The following is a 22,610-nucleotide window of genomic DNA, read 5'->3' as shown; positions in this document are numbered from 1 at the left end:
GTCCAAATGTTATTAGCAAGAACCGAAATGCCCAATAATGGGGTCACTGAAAAGCCTACAGATGTTGTTGGTCTCTTTTTTTAGTAACATCTTTCTTGGGTTTCCATAGGAATGCTCACATGACTTGCCAACCGATGACCTGTTCTTAGATCACAGGGAGAGAAAGCAGTTAGGGTAAGTAGGAGGGAGGTGGGCAACTTGCATAAGTGGATTTCTGGAGCTTAAATAATCTTGAAAACTACCTGCCAAAATTTTTTTACGTGTAATTCTGCATGGTATTAATGGAGACAATTTCTGGGGCTTGTTAGTTAGTAAGGAAGGAGAGAGCCAGTCTCTTTCTCTGGCACAAAGAGCATTTGTGTGGCACAAAAGTTCAGGATTGTTTAACATAGTCCATAAACATTGGTTGTGGTTGTGTTCTGAAATCCAACCGTTTTGTCAGAATTTCCTCTGTGCTGGAGACTGTCAAACTTTCACGTACATCAGAATCAATTGTAGATCTGGTTGAAATGTAGTTAAAGAGTTAGTAGGTATGGGGGGGTGGGACCTCGATTCTGCTTCTAACAGGCTCTCAGGTGCTGCTGCTGGCCATGAGTCTGAGGAGTGTGGTCCAGGTATCCAATCACCACCTCTTTGCCATTAATTAGCCCACGGAGAACTGAGAGGGAACCTTTCAAGTTGATCTCATTAGGCTCCCGCTTTAATCAAATGCAGAAAGTGGATCAGATTGACTGTTATGAGCAACTTGAAGGTCAAATACAATCACTCACAATGATTGGCGGAAAACAAAGATGAAATAGCAAGGAAGAAAACAAGTCCTCCATGCTATCTAAATAATAGGGAAGTGGAAACAAGCAAAGTACAGACTAGGACTCCTCAGGCTTAGGCTAAAGCATTCTAGACTGTGCTACTGCCCTTAGTGAAGAAGTGGGCCCTGGATTCTCTTTGGATCCCCCAAAAGCACAGCCCCAAAGAAGGTCACACACCTTTGCTGGGAAGAAAAGCAGAGGGCCTTGCCTGTGGCTTGCATCATTTTTCCTGCTCGGGTTTTATCTTGGAAGCCTTGGGATCGGAGAAATTTTCCCAGTTCATTTTCTTCTTGAGACAAGACTGATGGAGAGAACAGGGACAGCAGCTGAGAAGCATTTTTACGACAAAGAGAGTGAGAGAGACAAATCCCAAGGCCCATTCTCTCTTCAGAGGCAAAGATTAGAGGAAATTAAATCCAAGTGGCAGGCTGCAAGGTAAGTCTCCCCCACCTCCCCGACCCAGCCATTTCACTTCCAGGCTGGTCTTCCATTTACAATAGGAGAGATCAAATTCCCTTGAATACATCTGTCAGTGAGTTTGGTGCCCTGTAATCAGAACCAGAAAATGACCTCTGGACTGGAAAGTGAGCCCATAATGTGCAGCTTAGAGCTGAAATGAAGGAGTTGGTTTTGTCGAGGCTGACAGTGGGGACCTTTTGTGGCGGCCTCCTGTTATCCTTTCCTGCTGACTTTTTGATCTCTGCAGTCTGAGTTAGATTGTCCTTTGTAAATCAACCCAAGCCCCTCAACCACAATGAAGCAAGAGAGCTGGAAGCAGGGACTGAAGGTGGGTAGGCCATCAGGTTGACCACTTGGTACATTTTAAAAATACAGAGCTAGAACCAAATCTGAATTGGTTATGCTTAAATTTGTCTATTTTTAAAGACAAGTACAGATGGGGCAATTTAGTAAGACAGTGATTATTGGCACATGCTGTCTACAGATTGATTGGTAGAAAAATATAAAAAGTCACAGAATTATATGATACTTTTGATATTGTTCTTGTGCCGTTAGGAGTACAGGGTACAGTCGCAGGAGGTCACAAAGTAGTCCCCAAAATGATCAACATCATTATTTATAATACTAACACTCTACCTATTCTAGAGACTGATTTAATAATATCAGAGCATCCATGAAACAGTCACAGAGACCCAAATATACACCATCATCAGAGCTACAAACACGGGGCTTGAGAATTGAACACAGGACCCTGTGCTTGCCTAGATGCTATTTACCATTGAGCTACACCATTACCAGCAATGTAGCTCAATGATATGGTATATGTGTACCAATTCTTGTACTGAGGTCAGAGGGGAATGTTGAGAGTCCTGCTCAATCGTCCTGTGCCTTACTGCTTTGAGAGAGGTCTCTTACCAAACATGGAGTTAGGCTAGAGGTTAAGTGAGCCCAGAAACCCTCCTGACTCTATTCCTAACCTACCCTAGCTCTGGAGCAGCAGGTGTACACAGAGCTATATCCAACTTTTTGAATGCTGGGAACCAAACTGAAATCCTCTTATTAGTGTGTTTTCATGTTTTGCTTGGAAAGCAATTGTTTTACCCATTGAACTATCTTTTATTCACAACCTAGGTATTATGAGACAAAATCTTGCTATGTAGCTCAAGATGGCTTCCACTTCCCAATCCTTCTAGATCTTTCTGCCTCTGCATCCTGAAGCTGAGATTACAAGGTGCGCACATATATACCATCTGTCTTTATTTTCCACATCTGGAATGTCACTAGAATTCTCGTTCATTTTCATGAGTCATCCAGACGGTGGCAAGAGGCCATGACAAAGATGGGAAAGGTTCCTATTAGGGACTTTCTATAAGGCAAGTCTGTTCTAAAGTCTCAGCAAATAGAGAACGCTATCCACTCTAGCCAGTGGCCCAGTGACATGAGCACAGCCAAGCAAAATTAATCACAACAGGTTTCACAGACTCGTGCCTCGGTAAACTCAGTCTTTGCCCAGAATCAAACATCAACCCATAAGGACAACCTTCACTGACATGGTGGGAATTCTATGACAGCTACCCTAATGGAAGAATAAAGCTCTAACAGGACCCTGATCACAACCCTTGTCTCCTGAAGCCAGGTCTTCCCACAATGCAAATGCCATGTACTCAACAAAATGGTTTTCTACTGCAGTCTGAAGGCTGATTTATTTCACCAACTCCCCATTTCAATCTTCCCACACTTCAAATCATACCCCTCATTAGTGCCAACTTCTCCAACAGCAACTACAGAAGGTTGAATGGGAACCACATATCCAAAAGACTCACTACTGCTTGCCTACTTGTGACTACAGTTCCTGCTCAGCAGTCCTCTGAACTACAGAGGGAAGTAAATCCTGAGGCAGAAGGGGAGGCTTTTAGACACCCCCTTTTTTCATGAGATAAATAATGGCCCTCCTCACACTTCACTCTCAAAACTCAAGTTCCCAATGCCAGCTGTGGCGATGCATGCCTGTAATCCCAGCATTCAGGAGGTAGAGGCAGGAGGGCTGAGAGACTGAGATTAGTAAGGGCTATTAAAAAAAAAAAAGTAAATAAAGTTCACAGATCCAAACCCAGTTAAGGGCTTCTTCTGACAAGTGGTCGACCCCTCTTTTCTGGCCAGCAGTGTCCTTTGGGCACATGTGTCAGCACTGGCCATTGTGTGAGCACAGATGACCCTCATCTGACTTCATCCCGAGTCTCTGCCTTCCCAGAGACGATGTCTATCTAGACTTTGGAATTCTAGGCCAAGCAGAGTTTTCTAGTCGTGGCACTGATGAAATGTCTGTGAGACTGAGTGAGCTGTTATTTTGGCCTTGTCACTGCACATGCTGTATCTCATTCTCTCTTGTTTGAGATCCATGCCGTAGTTTTAGGTAGCTTTAAAAAAAAGTCCACATGATTGTTCTCAATGCCTTATGTCTTTTTTCTTCATTGAACTAATCCAGGACTCATTCATTTCTACTAAGAGCCTTTTCCTTTCTATGGAGAGCAATTTTCCATTTTTGCTTCCAAAAGCAGCAGGCTCCTGTCACCTTTTTTTTTTACCTTAAAGACTCAAGTCATATACAAATGAACTGAACTCATTTAACTTTAGTCCCCATGAAGCCAATTCAGCATACCTGAATGCACACTTGGTGACACTAGTCTCCCCTAAGTAATCTACTTAGGCTGAAGAGTTCGGGAATAGTTTTTAGTCATTTCATGCACTTGAGGATCAAACTTGGGGGCAAACAGGTTTGGTTTTCTGTGTTGACCTGGCAAGGCTTCGGAGAGCCTTTGAGCTCTGTCAGAGTCAAGGCAGGATTGTCCCCAGACGAGATGGTCATCCTCATGCAACATATATATTAGATAACTCAAAGTCTGTATTTGTTCACAAGTTTCAACTAACTAGGCCATAAAATTTTAAATACAAGTCACTCACACTTACTTGCTGGTTCTACTTTCAGATGTTCCCTTTGAAGATAAAAAGCAACGGAAGAACTATGAAAACATTTTCCTTAACAGTGTTAATCAACTGTCGGGATTTGGGATTTACGGCTAACCCAGCAGTGATGAAGGAGACATAGGATGTCCCCACCCCTCCAGAGTTCACATTCAAGTGATGAGTGACAGAAAATGAAGCACACATACTCAGACACAAGGCTCTAAAGGAAAAATGCTCGAGAGACCGTGTAAAACAGTGACTGCTTTAGACTGGGCAGTGAGGGAAGGAAGATGCTAGCCCAGCTGGATTCTGAGTGACACAGGCGGCATTCTTGATTATCAGGGTGCACACACTCCAAGCAGAGGAACACATTGAGAGCGAAAGACCTCCTATAGCCTGGCAAAGGAAATAAGCTGGGACTGGACTGTTTTTCTAATTTGTAAACTATGATAAACTTATATGCAGTGTTCTAGAGCAAGTGGCAATATGATCCAGCCTGGGATTGGTTAACTCTTTGAAAAAAAAATGGCAGACTTAAAACACAATGGTATTTAGAATTGAGATATACGCTTTCCCAGTTTCTTCTCTCGTTTTTTCTTATATCGTGGCACAAGGTTCAAAGCTAGAAAATCAACATAAATACAATCCTGTCAACTAAACTATAGTCCTTATTTGGACGTTTATCAGATTTTTCATTATTTTTCTTTTTCTCTCCTGGATCCCTCATAGCAATGAGGTATTGGGTCTCCATCTTTTTCGAGCTCTGACAGCTCCTCTGACTCTCTTGCATTTTAAGACTTTGACACATTCTAAGAGTAGCCCAGAGTTACAAGAGGGAATCACAACTGAAGAATTGCCTCCATCAGATTGCCCTAAGTGGGTACTTCTGTGATCTACTGTTAGTGTGGAATGGTCAAGCCTACATTAGTGTGGAAGTGGTGCCCTGGGCAGGAGCTCCTAGGCTGGATAAGAAAGCTGGCTGAAGGGGCCGGAGAGATGGCTCAGCAGTTAAGAGCACTGACTGTTCTTCCAGAGGTCCTGAGTTCAATTTCCAGCAACCACATGGTGGCTTACAACCACCTTGAATGAGATCTGGTGCCCTCTTCTGGCATGCAGGCAGAAGACTGTATATATAATAAATAAAATCTTTAAAGAAGAAAAAATAAAAAAATAAAAAAATAAAGAAAGCTGGCTGAAGCATTATCTGTAATAGCCAGAACCTGGAAGCAACCTAGATGCCCCTCAACTGAAGAATGGATGGAGAAAATGTGGTACATTTACACAATGGGGGGGGGAATGGAATCTTGAAATTCAATTCACAGGCAAATGGATGGAACTAGAAGAAACCATCCTGAGTGAGGTAACCCAGTCACAAAAAGACAAATATGGTATGTACTCACTTGTATATGGATTTTAGACATAGAGCAAAGGATTGCCAGTCTACAATCCACACCACCAGAAAAGCTAGGAAACAAGGAGGACCCTAAGAGAGACATACATGGTCCCCCAGAGAAGGGGAAAATGACAAGATCTCCTGAGCTAATTGGGAGCATGGGGGGGAGTTAGGAGAAAGAGAACAAGAGAACATGAGGGAGCAGGAAGATTGAGTCAGGGGAAGAATAGAGGAGAGCAAGAAAAGAGATCCCATAATAAAGGGAGCCATTACAGGTTTAAAGAGAAATATAGCACTAGGGAAATATGCAGAGATCTAAAGGATGACACCAACTAAAATCTAAGGAATAGTGGAGAGACTACCTTAAATGCCCTTCCCCAATAATGAGATTGATGACTACCTTATATGCCATCCTAGAGCCTTCATCCAGTTGCTGATGGAGGCAGAAGCAGAGATCCACAGCTAAACCCTGAGCTGAACTCCTGGAATCAAGTTGCAGAGAGGGAGGAGTGATGAGCAAGGGGCTTAAGACCAGGCTGAGGAAACTCACAGAAACAGCTGACCTGAACAAGGGGGAGCTCATGGACCCCAGACTGACAGCTGGGAAACCAGCTGGGAAACCCAGACTTCCTGAACATGGGTGTCAGTTAGGTGGCCTGGGCAATCTATGGGGCCTCTGGTAGTGGATCAGTATTTAACCCTAGTGTACAAACGGACTTTGGGAGCCCATTTCACATAGAGGGATACTCTCTCAGCCTAGACACACGGGGGAGGGCCTCTGCCCTGCTCCAAATGATATGCCAGACTTTGAAGATCCCCCATGGAAGGCCTCACCCTCCCTGGGGAGCAGAGAGGGGATGGGATAGGTAGGGTGTTAGTGGGGGGGCAGGGGAGGAGGGGAGGGAGAGGGAACTGGGATTGGCATGTAAAGCAAGCTTGTTTCTAATTTAGATAGTAAAAAAAGAAAGCTGACAGAATAAAAGAGGAGCAAGGCAGCAGGCAGAATTTCTCAATGGTCTCTGCTTCAGTTCCTGCCTCCAGGTCTCTACCCTAGCTTCCCTTCATGATGGCTGCCTGCCAGCTGTAAGATGAAATAAACCCTTTCTTTACCAAGTTGCTTTTGGTCACACAATTTATCACAGCAAAAGGAACCAAACCAGAGGGGAAAGGGTTTATTTTCTCTTTCAGTTTCCACTAAGACAAGGACTGATCCATCTGTCTAACTGTCCATTTACCTCCATACTGACATAATCAGTAGTTATAGTTCTTAGGATTTATACTTTAATACTGTCATTATTTATCTTGTTGATCAAATTGGACCAGCTCTGACTACAGACTGGCTTCTGTATCCTTTAAGTCCCTATCCTTTCTCAGGGAAATTAGGTTCTGGCACAACAGGGCATTCCAGACTCATCTTCATTTCTCTGTACTGGGCCTGAAATCAGTCACTTCCCTAGAGGTGTGGAAAACGGTGGTTAGAAAACAAGGTCTGAATGTTAGTAGTACTTGGTGCTGTGGGCCCTTGGTGCTTCCAAATGCTTCGAGGCAAGAAAGACACAAATGCAGCAACCCAGGCAGACGTGCTCATCTGGGTTCCTTTCTGTCCATTTCTATCTGCACCGGTTAATAGTGATGACTTCACCCACTCCCTGTGTTTGCAGTAAGCACCTTATGCCCCGACCCGTAGCCTCGTTTTACGCGGGCATTCAACTACACTATATTTAGTTGTTTAACCTCAGGAACATATAGTAGTTTTAGAATTGCTGGTCCATTTACTTAGGATCAATAAACTAATTAACTGCTCCAGTTTTTGTATGTGTGCTCCTTTTTTTGTGTTGATCCTTACTCCACCACTTAAAAGCATGGTCTTTGGAGTTATTGAAGTTAATTTACTTTTTTCTCATCCAGCTGGCCCGGTGACATTATCTACAGTGCAATTCGGTCCACCAGTGACTGTCTGTACTCCACTTTATATTCCCCATCATGTCCTGGTTTAGGTATTTTATGAGTGTGGAAAATATCACTATGGTTCCAAGAGTCAGAATTACTGTGCATCTTGCTGAGGTAAAAGCTAGGCTCTCCCCTCTGGCATCCTGCTTCCACCCCTCACTCTTCTTTCTCATGACCTCATCCCTGCTCAAATGAGATCTAATTCCTTTTACCTGACGTTCATCTTTTCCGAATTTCTTGAGCACAGAATGCATACTCTTGTGCATTTGAAATGGGTCCTTCTGTTTACACATCTATATTTTATTAATCCCCCCTTTCTTGCAAAACTGGCAGCATACTATATGTATCTGCGCTTGTTTTCTTTTGTTTAAAATGCTTAAAAATAAACCCATGTCGGCTCACAGAAATTTGTTATATATCTTTCCGTGGCAGCTGCATAGCAACACCCTCAGATTAATGATTCTATTTTTAGTCCTCCATCAAAGTTGGGATCCTAATCAGTCTAAGCAGAGCAGATCTCTTTCTTCCTTCCAAGCTGTGATGATATGGCTTACCCACAAACCAACAGCCAACCCCTGCTGACACCATCAGAAGACCTCTTCATGGTTGGGATATGGTGTGTGTGTGTGTGTGTGTGTGTGTGTGTAAGCTCATGAGAACATGTGTGAATAACATATGAATGCAGATGCTCACAGAGGACAGAAGAGGGGTTTGTATCCCTTATAACTGGAGTTACATGTGTCTATGATCTGCTCAATGTGAGTGTTGGGAACCAAACTCAGGTCCACGTGGTAGAACAACATGTACTCTTCACTGCTGCATCATCTCTCCAGTCCCACTGTTGGGAGATAATTTTAACCCTGAACATTATAACATAAGAAATGCTCATGAGGAAGTTCTGTCAATACAATATATTCAATGAATTAGCTAACTGTGCCTCCTCTGCCTACCTAGTCATTTAAAAAGACTGGACTTATATGAACAAGGAAATCAAATGAAAATGACCTTGAATCAAAAAGTCTAAGATATTAAAAATAAAGAATATTTATAATTGGAAAAGTAAACAGTATGTCTGCGTTCATGGATGATCCAGCAAAAAAAAAAAAAAAAAAAAAAAAAAAAATCCTAGTCTGATACATGCTTTGAAAAGAACCTGAGTAAATCAAAGGTAAAACTAGTAGAGACCTTCCTCACATTTGAAAGAACAAAGACATACCCCTAAGTAGTTCCTGAGCTTATTACATGACACACTAAGGCAAAATATCCTCCTCTTTCTCACTATTTGCTCAATATCATACTTAGGCCATACTTACAACATATTCTCTTTTGATAGAGTACAATTGCTTTAGACAAGTCCAAACAGGTTCTTTGAATTGAATGGAATAACTGCAATAAAACACAATACAATGCTGTGAAACAGAGAACAGTGCAAGTAAAATATACATTAAAGAAAATCACAATACTCCATTTTTCTGCTAAAAACAAGACCCCCAAAATTCTATTTGATGTCATGCGTAGTGAAACATAGAGAGAGTGATCAATGCCCTGAAATCTGTCCTCACTGAACCTGATCATCTCTATTAAGTTCTACAGAACAGTTATTTCTCCAGACTCTTGAAATAACAGATGAAAAACAAAAGGGTAGGGTCCAATTATAGCTTGGTACGCCAGAAACCCAATATTCATTCTAACCTACTTTGTTATCTTTAACACTTACTGTCTTTTGTAAAAATGGAGGTTCTACAGGCTAAAGTACCATATTTAAAAGGTGATATTAAGTTATTTTGTGTTCCTAGTATATTTTACAACATGTGTAAGCAACTGGAAAAAAATCAAACAAAAATCAACTGTCAGAATGTTGACTATTTAGAAGACATCTGTTAAAATGGTATTGATCTAAGAACAAATACTGATACCCATTTCCTAGTAATATCACAAAATATACACTGAGACAACTTCATGCCGTACCAAGGGCCATGACGAAGAAACCCAGGGAGTAGAAGAACTGTATTTAAAAGAATGTAACCAGGTTTGAATTCATCGTAGTTGTGATGGCTGATGTTGGTTGTCAACTTAACTATATCTGGAATCAATTAAAACCCAATGGCTGGCAACACATGTGAGGGATTTTCTTGATAGGATCATTTGAGGTGGAAAGACCCACCCTACACCTGAGCCACACCTTCTGGTGGCAACCTACATAAAAGGACATGGATGAAGAAAATTTTTGCTTTTTACCTGCTTGCCCTCTCCCTCACTAGCAAGCTCATTTATACTCCTATTGAGGCACCCCTGTGTTGGTGAAAAATCTACTTCAGGATCCTACTGTTGATGGGGGAAGTCCTTCTGTGTAGATGTCTCTCTTACTGGTTAATGAATAAAACACTGTTGGCCAAAAGGGAAGCACAATAGGCAGGACTAGGAGAGGAGGAGGATTGTGGGGAATGCAGTAAAGAGGAGTCGCCATGTGATCCTGGGAAGAGAAGACACATGAGGCTGTTGTCCTCAGTAAGGTAAGTCCTTATAAAAATACATAGATTAGTAGTTATGGATTAATATAAGACAGAGTTGGCAAATAAGAAATCCTAGTCATTGGCCAGCAGCATTACAACTAATAGAGTCTCTGTGTATTATTTGGGGGTCCTGATGCAGAGGCTGGTGGAAAGAGTTATCGTTAAATACTGTAGACTGAAGACCAGCTGACACATCCAACCTTGTGGGCTGGACAACCACTGGATTTGTGGTCTTTCCTTTGTTTGACTAGCTAGACCACAGAAAGCTACTCTAATAAGTCCCCCTTTTAATACATATTCTATTAGTTCTGTTCCTTTAGAGAACCCCAACTCTTTCCTTCAGAAACTGAGATCACTCAATAGGAGATGTTTTGCTTTGGAGAATAAATGTTTCCCCAAAGCCCTATGTTAAGGGTTATCTGCCTGGAGGAAGTAGAGCCTAGTGGAAGGAAGTGAGTTCACAGAGGACATGCCCTGGAAGGAGTTTTAGGAACCGGGCCTTCTCTGTTTCCAGGCTGTTATAAGGTAAACAGGTTTCTTTGGCCAGGCACTCTGTCATGATAGCTGCCTTATCCCATCACAAAAAGCAATGGGGCTGAGTAACCTTGATCCAAAAATAACTATTTCTTCTCTAGAACGCCTGCTGCAGTAACAAAAAGCTGACTAATATGACAGACTCCATACTTTCTCAAACCCCTGTCCGTGGACTCAGAGACCATGGTAAGTATCAGTTATAAAAGTTGATAAACATCTTGACTCTATGGAGCCACTCAATGAGGTAAGCTAAGGCTTTTCCTCTATCCATAGAGCTTACTGGCCATGCCAATGTAAAACTATGTCTAGGTATCAGAAAGCACTTCAATGTTTGAGCACAAACAGATGATCTCTTCATAATACATATGACCAAATTATCTAATGAAAGTAGTGAATGAATTTTAAAAAGACTAAAAACCCATTCTTAGGAATGTTTAATAGAATAAGGCTTGTTTTATTCTATTAATGAAGAAACAAATTTGCCTATTTATTAAATTACATCCTCAACTTGTTTGGGGGAAAAAGTCTTTTCCCATTTAAAAAAAATCAGAAAATCATCAGAATTTCTTCCTTTTCAGACTCCTGACAGAAGTGTTCTGGGCCACAGACTACAACAGAGTAAGAGCAAATACATTCAGATTCCATAGGAGTAACAATATGGTCCACTGTTGCTGTTGACTTTTTAAAACCAAGATATTGTTTAGGTGCAACAAAATGCCCAGCTGTGGAATGTTTATTTCTGTGAGTCTGACAATTGTATTCGCTTGTGAACCACACTTAAAACAAGCATTTCCATCACCAAAACAGTCCACTCTGCCCTGGCAGATATTAAAGACCAAACCTGAGCATATTTATATATTAACTTCTCAATGTATGCAGTATAATAATTGCATTTGCTTATTTTTATATTTACTATTTATTTATTTGGTTTTTTTGAGACAGGGTTTCTCTGTGTAGCTTTGAAGTCTGTCCTAGTACTTACTTTGTAGACCAGACTGGTCTCAAACTCAGAGAGATCTGCCTGCCTCTGCCTCCTGGGTACTGGCATTAATGTGCACCACCGCCTGACTATATTTATTTGATATCTGCATGTGTGTAAGAAGGTGAGAGGTCAATGTTGTATATCTTCCTTTGTGGCAAAGCAACTTATTTTAAAATTTTATTTAGTTTGTCAATATGTGTGTGTGTGTGTGTGTGTGTGTGTGCGCGAGTGCGCAGGTAGAGGTCAGAAGACAACTTTCAGGAGTCAGTTTTCCCCTTCTAGAGTGGGTTATGAGGATCAAACGTCAGTTGTTAGGAGTACCAAGTACTCCTAACTCACGATCAGAATGGCTCACGATCTTCTTGTCAGAGGCAAGGTTTCTCACAGACTAGCTGGCCAGCAAGCCCCCAATGATGGGGATGGCTTTCTGTCTTTCTGTGTATATGTTTCTCTTATTAGTTGATGAATAAAACTTTGTTTGGCCCATGAGGCAGGAAGACAGGCAGAACTAGGAGACAAAGAGAATTCTGGGAAAGGTAGGCAGAGGGAGCCTGACACAGAGTCACCATGATGCAGGAGGAGATGCAGGAGATGCAGGAGTCACAGATGTACCATGATGCACATGCCAGGCATTACCAGGTAAGCCACAGCCTCGTGGAAATACACAGATTAATAGAGATGGTTTAATAATTAAGACAGAACTAGCCAATAAGACACCCTAGTCAACGGCCAGCAATTTATAATAAATATAGTGTCTGTGTGTTTATTTGGGGCTGAAGTTGGCCTTGGGACCAGGCTGGTGGGAAAGAACCTACAGCAACAACCCAGGGTGTATCTCTGCATGCCTCCCCACTACCATGTCCTGCTTCTACATGAGTGATGGAGATCCAAACTCAGGTCCTCGTGCTTACACATCAAACATTTCCCTAGCGTTTAGTCTATTAACAAAGCCTGTATGGGTACCTCCCTAGGCCAGCAGTGTAAGCTAGCCTTTTGCAGGTAATTCAGGGTGAGAACACTCCATAATAAGTGGATATCATTTTCATGTTCTACTGGGGGACCCATTGTCTCTATAAACACCCATACCTATATTAGCAGAAATAAATTTACCTTGTGGGCAAACACTAAGTCACAGGCCAAATACTTTGGTCTAAGACACTGACTATTAGATGAAAGCACAGTTGCTTCAATAAAAATGATGCTGCAAAAACCTTCACATAAATGTTCATGACAGTAGTGAATTAAATAAAATATTAAACTACCATATCTTTGAAACAGAGTTTGGCTGTAGAGTCCAAACTGGCAATCCCCCTGCTTCAACCTCCCTTATGCTGGGATTACAGGGCTACCACCACTATGCCAATGCTATTATTTACTAGCTTGTAAAAAAAACAAAAAAAAAACAAAAAAAACATTGAAGTATGAAAAGCATATACAGCTTAGAATGGCTTACATTGTATTTACAATACAAATATCAGAAAAGGCACTTCCTCTCTCTACTGTGTTCCACAGTACAATCTCCTGAAACAGCATCCAATCAGCTTCAATTTCACAATTTCCAAGGCCAGGAGAGTAAGGGCTAAGAACTGATACTGTTTGTACTAATATATAGTGACTATTTACACAGTCATTCGGTTGGAAACTGTGCCTGGGACAGGCTGGGGACACAGTGGTGATTAATGCTAACATGGAATTTGACCTCCTGCTGGAGAAAAGGCAGGCAAACAAACTTATACCTCATGTTTTCCTGTGGATTGCACACCCAAAGGTTTTAGCCCTAGACTTACTGTTTTACCCACCAGAGGGATTTCTGTGACAGAAATGAGTACTCCAAGCAAAATGAAGCTAAGCCCTGTGTTAGTGAACAGATGTTCTGTGGGTAGATAGCCAGGGAATTTAAACAGCGTGGTGAGGTAAGGCTTTTCAAAGTGACTTTTAGGCTATGAGAACTATGAGTATGAGTCAGTCAAGGGAAGATGTAGGGGGAAAGTGTCCAGGTAGACCACAGAAACTGCACTGACAAGTCTGAACTGGCTGGTTCTACCCAGAGATCTGAGAAAAAGCCATAATGGTTGGAACATGGGGTGAATAGTTAAGAGTGGCAGAGAAAAAAAAAAAAAAACCAAGGGAGGGAGGCAGAGGCCAGGTATGTCAGGAGCATTCAGGAAGTGGGTTGCTAGGATGATAAGCACTCAATAAATAATAATATCATCACTTGAATTATTCCCAATTTAACCCTCATAATAGCTGGGATGAGCAAGCACTCTTGTTTCAGGGACAACAGAGGCTCACATCCCACTGTACAGGGCATCTACTGTGTCAAAGTCAGCCCGTCCCTCATTAGCCTAAACCTTAAAATGTCCGGCCTGGGTCTGCTGCTTCCTCTTCCACACAAAAGACACTCGTCTGTAACTTACAACTACCATGATGTCTCCTTAGCCCCTTTCTATAATTGAACAACCCTTCTAGGAAAGGCTTTGAAATCTTCAGCTTTTAATTGCAGTCTCCTGACTGTTCAGCTCATTAACTTTAGCTGCCATATTAAACTCAGAGATCCTACTGACTATATCATCCATGAAACATTATTTCTCGGTGACCTGCCACTCACAGAACTGATGTTTGCTTTCAAAATGAAAGGAAAAGGACAGGCAAAAATGTCCAGTAAGACAATGACGCAGCAGGCCTTCTACTCTTATTAATACAGTAGATCAACTATGTAATGAGCCTTTCTCTGTTGGCCAACCAGCTCCCAAATAAAGATATGGAGACTTATTATTAATTATCAAAAGTCAGCCTTAGCTTACGCTGTCCCACTAGCTCTTATAACCTAAATTAACCCATTTTAAAAAATTAATATACATTCTACCACGCAGTTTTTATTTCTGTCCCATACTGTGTGTCCCAATTGTTCTGCATTTGGCTGGTGTCTCTGCCTTTCTCCTTCCCAGAGTCCTCTCTGTTCCCAGAAGTCCCACCCAACCTCTTCTCACCTAGCTATTGGCCATTCAGCTCTTTATTAAATCAATTAGAGGGTGCCTTGGCAAAGACACATCTTCACAGGGTAAACAAACAGTCCACAACACAAGTGGATATTAACTCATTTGCTACAAAGTTTCACTAAATATCTTAAGTTAACTGCTTAAGTTAATTCATTCTAGAATTTTCCATGGTATAAACAACCTTACTCTACTTTGCAGGTCATTTTTATTGTTGTTGCTGACTAAACATCTGCTTGGTTTTAGTGTTCAATTCTAGTTTCTCATATATAACGAGCAGACTTTTTTATTGTGCTTAATATTTCAACAAACACTTCCTTGAATTTACCACACACCATGCATTCCAACTTGGTGCTTGAAAACACATTAAGAGAGGTATGTTGGGGTCAGAATTTGTAGATTGAAATGTATGCAGGGACTGAATAGATCTGATCCTAGGTGCTCCTCACTGTCTAATGTGAGCAAAGTAAGACTGTCTAGCAAGCTTGCTCTCAGGTCTTGACTCTTGCAAGGTAGCTTTGCTCGACCGGAGAGCTCTGAAGAGCTTACCTCTAGCTTGGCATCCAGGTCTGCATCAGAGGCAACAACATGCTCATCTTCCTTCTTCCCTGTGGCCTTGATAAAGGCCTGCTTTGTTTCCCAATACTTCTGTTGCATCTTATTGACAACTGACTTATCTTGAGCAAACCGGTCCTGCAGCTCCCAGGAATAACTGCTAAAAACAGTAGAGAGCTATCTGACTCATGGTTTTCGAAAGGATTAAGACACTACACTATAAAGTATTTTAGCTAGATTTACATTATTGATATATACACAAAAGCTTTCTGATAGGGTTATTATACCATGAAAATCAATTAATTCTTTCTAATTTACTCCACAATTTTAAAAGTCCAAGTGAGAAAATTCTGAATCTTTTTAAGAAAATCAAGAAATTGAACATCAAAAAGAATGTATATGTGTATTTTAGGTTGGACTTACTCCTTTTGGGGGTGGAAAGAGTGAGGCCAAGGAAAGCCAGTAACTAGCTCAGGACAGCCCCATGTGTCAGAGATAAGGATAGACAGCAGCACATCTCTCCACGCCTCCATTATGCCACAGTGGGGTGGCAGCAGGAAAGTAGATAAGGGGCTGAAAAATAGCATGTCTAAAATCTGCTACAGAGGCATCTGAAACTGTCAGACTCAGAGTCAGGGAGAAGAATGGTGGCTAGCTCTGGGGGAAGGGAAATGTGGGGAATGGCTAATCAAGTCGTAAGATTTCAGTTGTGCCCAAATGAGTACGTTCTGGAGACCTGCTACGCCGGACCTACCAGTTAACAATACTAATTGTGCACTTTAAATTTTATTAAGAGTTTAGATTTAGTATTAATTGTTTCTATAACAATAAAGTAAAAAAATTCTGATTTCTGGATGTTAAAAACTAAATTCTTCAACAAACATACTTAAAACATATATTGGAAGTTCCTGCTTAGGAAGACAGTAATGAGAAGCAAATAAAAAAAATATGTAAACAAGAATTACAAAGACAACTGAGAATGATATTGAATTCCATAAAAGTGATCAGACGACCCCAAATACCATTAGAAGGTTTGCTCTTAGTGCTTCATCCCTCCTCCTTGCTCTGTCTATATCTTACTTGGTTCAGTACCCACTACAAAAGCCCAGTCCGGGTCCCAAACCAATCCTCCTTCCTTTCTCCCCAGTCCATCACCACTCTAGATGTGCCAAGTTGGTGTTCTAAAGCGGGAGCTGCTTTATAATATTGCAGCAAAATGCTGTATCTCAAGCGTGATGACTTATATTCTTCATCTCTAAGTCCACTGTGCTTACTCTCAAGGTTAATTCACATGCTCAGTCTTAAAATGTCAGAAAGCCTGTCTGATGATGTCCTTAATGATACTTATCTTTGGTACAAGAGGCGTGATTATGTAAGAGTGCTATTTATATCTTTATTAGCTAAGAGATTTATTTTTGATTCATATTAGAGAAAATAAGATAAAATAGGCATACCATATGATTTCTCTATAATGTACACATTAAAAGATTGAAAGGGTCTAGTCAAAATAGATTATTCCAGGGAAACAGGGTTCTAAAAACTGAAGTATTGGATGGATTTTATGCATTGGATCTTTTTTTTCTTGGTCAATAATTATAGATCAACAGAAAAAAGTTCCATTTGGAGGAAATAAACAAGCACTTGCCCATCATTTAACAAACGGGAACCTCAGATTACAAAATGTTAAGGGTCTTGCTTGAAGTCACACAGAATGAAACATGAGACCTTGCAGTGTATTTGCAGCAAGCCACAAAGCAGAGCTCTGCAAGGGCCTACCTATATCCTGGGGCTTTCTGTTCCTGTGAGTAAGTACTGAGAATTCCAGGACATGGCAGTCACCGTGAAGGTGCTGAAATGGAGCCAGCTCAGGGACATAAGGAGGCAAAATGAAACAACTAAAATAAGTCTGACAACTGTTGGATGAATGCTCAATGAGAATGCTCAAGGATAACCTTAGTCATTTATTCAGTTTTAAAAAGAAAGTTGTATTTTAAGACATGCAAACATTCTTTTGAAGCTTAAAGGTTGATATTACAGAGAACTTGGGGCCTGACACTTTTCTTGGTAAGAAGGGAAGGATTAAAAAGTGTATTTTATATATTTTAACATATGAAAATAAAACTATTGTACATTTTTTCATTCCAGAAATTTAAGGAGATAAAACTTGACAACCTTCTGGTTGTTTGGTAGGTGGCAGCTTCACAATGCTAAGAAATACCAATTAAAGAACATCTAAGAGGCTTACATACTGCTTAAATATGTTATAGGCACATACATGATAGAGCTAACATGAGTACTATGTCTAACTAAGATGGCTTCTGAATGTCCACAATTTAATAAAACTGAATACTGCTTGATTAATTATATAACTGCTCTTTAGGCACCCCACATAACTTTGCATTTTCCCTCTAACAGTAGAAGTTATAAACAAGATAGTAGCAATAATGCATCAAGTTATTAGGTTATATGAAATGGCAGTAAGAAAAATTATCCTTAGATTCCTAAGAGCAGATATGTGCCAGAGTGAATTTCTTAGCAAATACAAGTGATGTGAGTATTTATAACACCTTTGTTGCTTGTTTTTTATCTCACATTGATCAGAGACACTAAGCTAGGCTTCTCTAGCATCAGAAAGATAGTTACTGCTGAAGTCTCTTCATCATTCCATTTCATTCTCATTTATTAAGCATAAACCATGCAACTTCCATTTATCATCCTCCAATGCAAAACTTGGCAACAGATTCCTTACCATTTGTGTCCTGACATGTCTTCTTCTTTTTCTACTGTTGATGATTTGAGAAGGTGCAGAGAAAAAGCATGATATGATATGTTATATTAAACCTGAAATAAAACAAACATATTTAACAGTTATACACTCCATTACAACTGTGCATTAATTCCATGCATAATATTTTTCAGTCTAGTCCAGAACTAGTTGCATGATAAGGATCAAATACTGTTCTACAATAATGCCAGGTATTGGTGTCAAAAATGGTTACCTGTGTAACACTGGAGCAAATATACCAAATGAAGCTTTTAGGAAATGAACAGGTAGAATAATGATTTAAAAAAAAAACAGCTTTTGTAAGACTATATCAAATATGTTGTCATTTATATAAAGCTTAAAGTACATGAAATAATGATACATATCATTGAGATATACCAATATCATATAATTTATTTTGAAAAGCACTCTTCAAAGTCTTTAGTGCTCATCTTTGAAAGATCATACAGTTGTTTGAAAAGACACAACAACAAGTAAATGGGTCCAACTGTGATAAGACCAGAGTGCAGAATATGGACTTGCACCATCTGCGCATGTTAAGATGTTAAGATAACAATTTTTAAGAACACTTACTTATCATTCATGTGTGTAAATGCAGATGTCATGCTGTTTACATAGAGGTCAGAGGACACTGAGGGTAATTTTCTGCTTGCACCATCTGGGTTCTGTGGATCTAACTCAAGTTGTTAGGTCGGTGACAAAAGCCACAATCTGCTGAGCCATCTCACTGGTCCAGTTTTATCACCCTCTTTTATATAATTTTAAATTAAACTTATTTTAACTGATATATAAAACATAAAAAATTATGCATTCTAATGGAGTATTATGCTGTTTGGATATAAAGAATCTGTTAGAAACAATGAACTCTTTGTTCCAGATAGCAGAACCCTGTAGGGAGGGTGCAGGATATGGTTTGAGGGAGCTGTACAGAGTTCTCAGTGTACATGGAACACCCTCATTGTTTAAGACACATAGCGGGTATTAGCATCTTACTATTTCACACTCAAGGTCTTAGGGAGATAAATCAGAACACTGCAAAAACAAAAATAGACAAAAATTAAAAACCCAAATCCCCAAGGATCCAATGAGATAGAACTGGATCCTAAGAGGGTAGTGGAGGGGGGTATATACATACATCAGGCCAGGAATGTATTTTAATTTCTTTAGTACATACAGGAGAAGCCTATGCCTTTGCCTTCAATCTGCTTGCTCTCCTTATAAAAGCAATCCAGCCTCAAGGGCAAAGCCCACCAGCTGACCTGGCAGCAATCCAATGTGCTTAGCAGTTCTGAGAAAGAAAGGGCCTCTGCCTGACATAAGACCTCTGGCTGCCAAGTTTGCACTTGGCATGCATGCTAGCACTTCTGGATGTCTGTCAACTCAATTGATGACTCTATCTCAGGCAGGTCTGCTGGCCTTCACCCTTAAAATCATAAGGATGCTTTGCTGTTGTTGTTTTTTTTTAATGTTTTAAGAGTATGGTAGTGAGTATTTAAATTCCTGGCATCAGTTATTGGGATGAGAAGGGGTAATGGATTCTTCCTGAGCATCTGAAATACAGCAACCCCTTACTGACATCTCTCCTTTCTCTTCCTCATGGAGGGCATCCAGGCATCCAGACAAGTTGTCTCAGGAAGGACACTCAAAGAGTGTGTGCTTTGGATACGAACGGGGCTATATTCAAGCTCTTGCCACCATATACACACTCCACTGTGTATTCACTTAACATTTCCATCACAAATTATCACAAACATGCTCTGAAGAAATGAAATTACTATACTCTTTCACTGAGTTTCATTTACCATGAAATGTTAAAGGAATTTGTATTTTGATTTTTGTTGTTGTTACTGGAGTAAAACTGATTTGGGGGTGTATATATGCAGGTGTGTGGGAATGTATGTGTGGACATCATTTGTCAGTAGCTGCCCACCTTGTTTGATGAGACAGTATTTCTCACTGAGACATGAGGATCACAAGAGATTCATTCCCTGGTTTCTCCCTGGGCTTACACACCTGTGCCACCATTCCAGGCTTTTTATGTGGATCCTAGGGTCAAACTCACATCTTTACGGGCTGAGACACCTTTGTCATTTTTTTTTTTACATGTATATGACAGTATATTGCAGGGCATTTCTGTACAACAGATCTCAAGAATACTTTAATGTTGCATGACGGAAACTTCATACCCACTGAACTGGCAAGCCACCACCACCTCCCATTTGGCCCTTGCAACCACCACTGAATTTTCTGCTTGTGAATTTGACAACTTTAGATACCTCACTATCAATGTGACATGTAGTATTTGTGTTTTGTGATTGGCTTCTTTCACTTTGCACAATGTCCTTATAGCATTACAGAATCAACCGACTCCCTCCCCTTCAATACTAATAGTCCATTGCATGCATTTATGCACCACTGCTCTTCGCTTACTCTCATACTCAGCTACTATGGATAAAGATGCAATTAATATTTGTATCACATACCTCTTCAAGAGTCTTCTCATACACACACACACACACACACACACACACACACACACACACACACACACACACACGGTTTATAATCAGGAGTGGGATAGCCATGCTTGTTTTTATTATTTGTTTCTGATCTTCTACAGGGTTAGTTTTATTTATTTAATTTTTTTTTTTTGGTTTTTTTTTTTTTTTGGTAGTCTTTTTTTTTTCTCCATTTTTTATTTGAGTTAGAAACAAGATTGTTTTACATGTAAATCCCAGTTCCCTCTCCCTCTCCTGTTCCCCCCCCTCAACTAACACCCTGCCTATCCCATACCCTTTTCTGTTCCCCATGGAACGTGAGGCCTTCCGTAGGGGTCTTCAGAGTTTCAGGGCTAGTTTCTACAGTGCACATTCCTGCAGCAGCACACACAGTTCCAAGCTTCCACTAACACCCTTGCCATTAAGAGTCGCTTTTCTCCAGAGGGCATGCTGTTAAGCATGAGCTCATTTTGGTTTTAGTTTGCATTCCCCTGACTACCACTGATGCAAGTATCTTTCTGTAGTTTTGTTGACAATTTGTTTTTATTAGAGAAAGGTCCATCCGTCCTTTCCTCATTTTAAAATTGAACTATTTTTGTTATTGAGTTCTTTGAACATTACATATACATGGCTTGCAAATTTTTTCCATTCCACAGATGGTCTTTGATTTTGCTTCTGTTGATTGTTTGCTTTGCTATAACATTTTTGTTTAATTTTGACCATTAGAATCTCTATCCACTTTCGTTCTTTATACCAACAACAAATATTGCTGAGCAAACCGCCTCTCCTATACAGACTCTCTGGATGTTGCCAGATTTCACACCACCTGGCAGTGTCCCCCAGGGCAGTTGCCAAGCCTCTGCTCCATGCTGCTCTGGGTGTTAAACTCCAGAGTCCTGGCTCCTTCCTGACTGAACTAGAATTTCGGGGAAAGGGTCTTCAAACTCACTACAAAATTTACATGTTAATATAATTTCTAAGCATATTGAAGTCTAAGAACTGTGACTAAATGCAAAAAAAGCCTTCCAGGAAATGGATCTTTCTTGAAGGAACATGGCAAAGTACAACCAAGTCATGGGTAACCAAATAGATAAACCATGTAGGTTATGTCTAATTATCTCATGCTAAAGCAGCTACAGTTAGAGCCTCCATCTCTTTTTATACATGTTCAAACACCACACATCAAAGACAACTAATATGTATCTTAGAATTCCTAGACTCAACCTATTCCCAACTTGCTCTATCATTTCCTAAACTGACAGTATCATGGCCACTAGTTAAAAACCATTATGGGGCTTGTGACAGGTCACAGTAGGTAGAACTGACACAAAGGTGGGAAGAACCAACTGACTTCCAAATTCACAACCTCCCTCTCTCTTTCTCGTACCCCCACACCAATAATAATAGATAAAATTAAAATCATTATAAATCTTCACCCTTTCATTTCAGTTTGACATTTTAGTTAATCAAACATTCACTGGACACTAAATATGAAACAGGCATTGCCTGTGACAGGGAGGAACTTATCATCTAAATTAGCTCTGCCCAATAATAAAAAAGAACACTATTAATTACAGTGTAGTTAAAAATGATCTGATGGCCATAGTAAAACCAAAATAATGAACATTAACTTTTGTTATTTAATCTAGCATCTCTAAAAATATAATTTGAAAAAGTAATCAATATAAAATTTCTAGGCTATATTTCTCATTCACATCTGAACTAAGTCCAAAATGTTTTTTTTTTTAAATTTACCCACACATTAAGTTTCAATTCATACTGGCCACATTAAATATTCCATAGTCTCCTGGGGTTAGTATACAGTATTAGAGAGTGTACAATTAGTAGTAAAAATAGATATATAAACATTTTGGAGACTCAGAGGACACTTGGAATTTGTACAGGCTCATATAATAGAACCAAGTATCTACAAATTTGTAAATTCTCTTGTAAAAACATTCCATTGTAAGAGAATAAAGCTGTCAATAGTATGAAGTTGATCATGGACTTCAAGAGCCATGAAGACAAGGGCACCAATATCTCAATCATTTTGTACACCTTGCCTACAAGGATGTCTGTTTTTTTTTCTCAAGGAAGGCAAAGTAGTTCACCAATGATGAAGATGATAATGATGATGATGATGATGATGATGATGATGATGGATCTGTTCAA

At 40.1% G+C, this 22,610-nt stretch overlaps 1 protein-coding gene across 6 annotated transcripts in view; it reads right to left on the bottom strand.

Moving 5' to 3' along the window:
* The window catches only part of Ica1 (islet cell autoantigen 1), a 142,699-nt gene that overhangs the window by 104,095 nt on the left and 15,994 nt on the right, over window positions 1–22,610 (bottom strand). For 3 of the 6 annotated variants that reach the window (XM_027389908.2, XM_027389912.2, XM_027389909.2), the window contains exons 2-5: window positions 17,905–17,996; window positions 15,150–15,315; window positions 8,889–8,961; window positions 987–1,110 (exon numbers count right to left, since the gene is read on the bottom strand). In XM_027389908.2, coding sequence (XP_027245709.1) covers window positions 987–1,110; window positions 8,889–8,961; window positions 15,150–15,315; window positions 17,905–17,921 — 380 coding nt within the window. In that variant the 5' untranslated portion in view covers window positions 17,922–17,996. The remainder of the gene's footprint in view (window positions 1–986; window positions 1,111–8,888; window positions 8,962–15,149; window positions 15,316–17,904; window positions 17,997–22,610) is intronic. The other 3 variants (XM_027389911.2, XM_027389913.2, XM_035451724.1) reach the window with 1 other exon arrangement.

This window comes from Cricetulus griseus (assembly GCF_003668045.3).
Source record: "Cricetulus griseus strain 17A/GY chromosome 1 unlocalized genomic scaffold, alternate assembly CriGri-PICRH-1.0 chr1_0, whole genome shotgun sequence".
In the NCBI taxonomy this organism is placed as follows: domain Eukaryota; kingdom Metazoa; phylum Chordata; class Mammalia; order Rodentia; family Cricetidae; genus Cricetulus; species Cricetulus griseus.
Note: the sequence above shows the minus strand (reverse complement) of the source record. Positions and strands in the feature narration are given on the sequence as shown.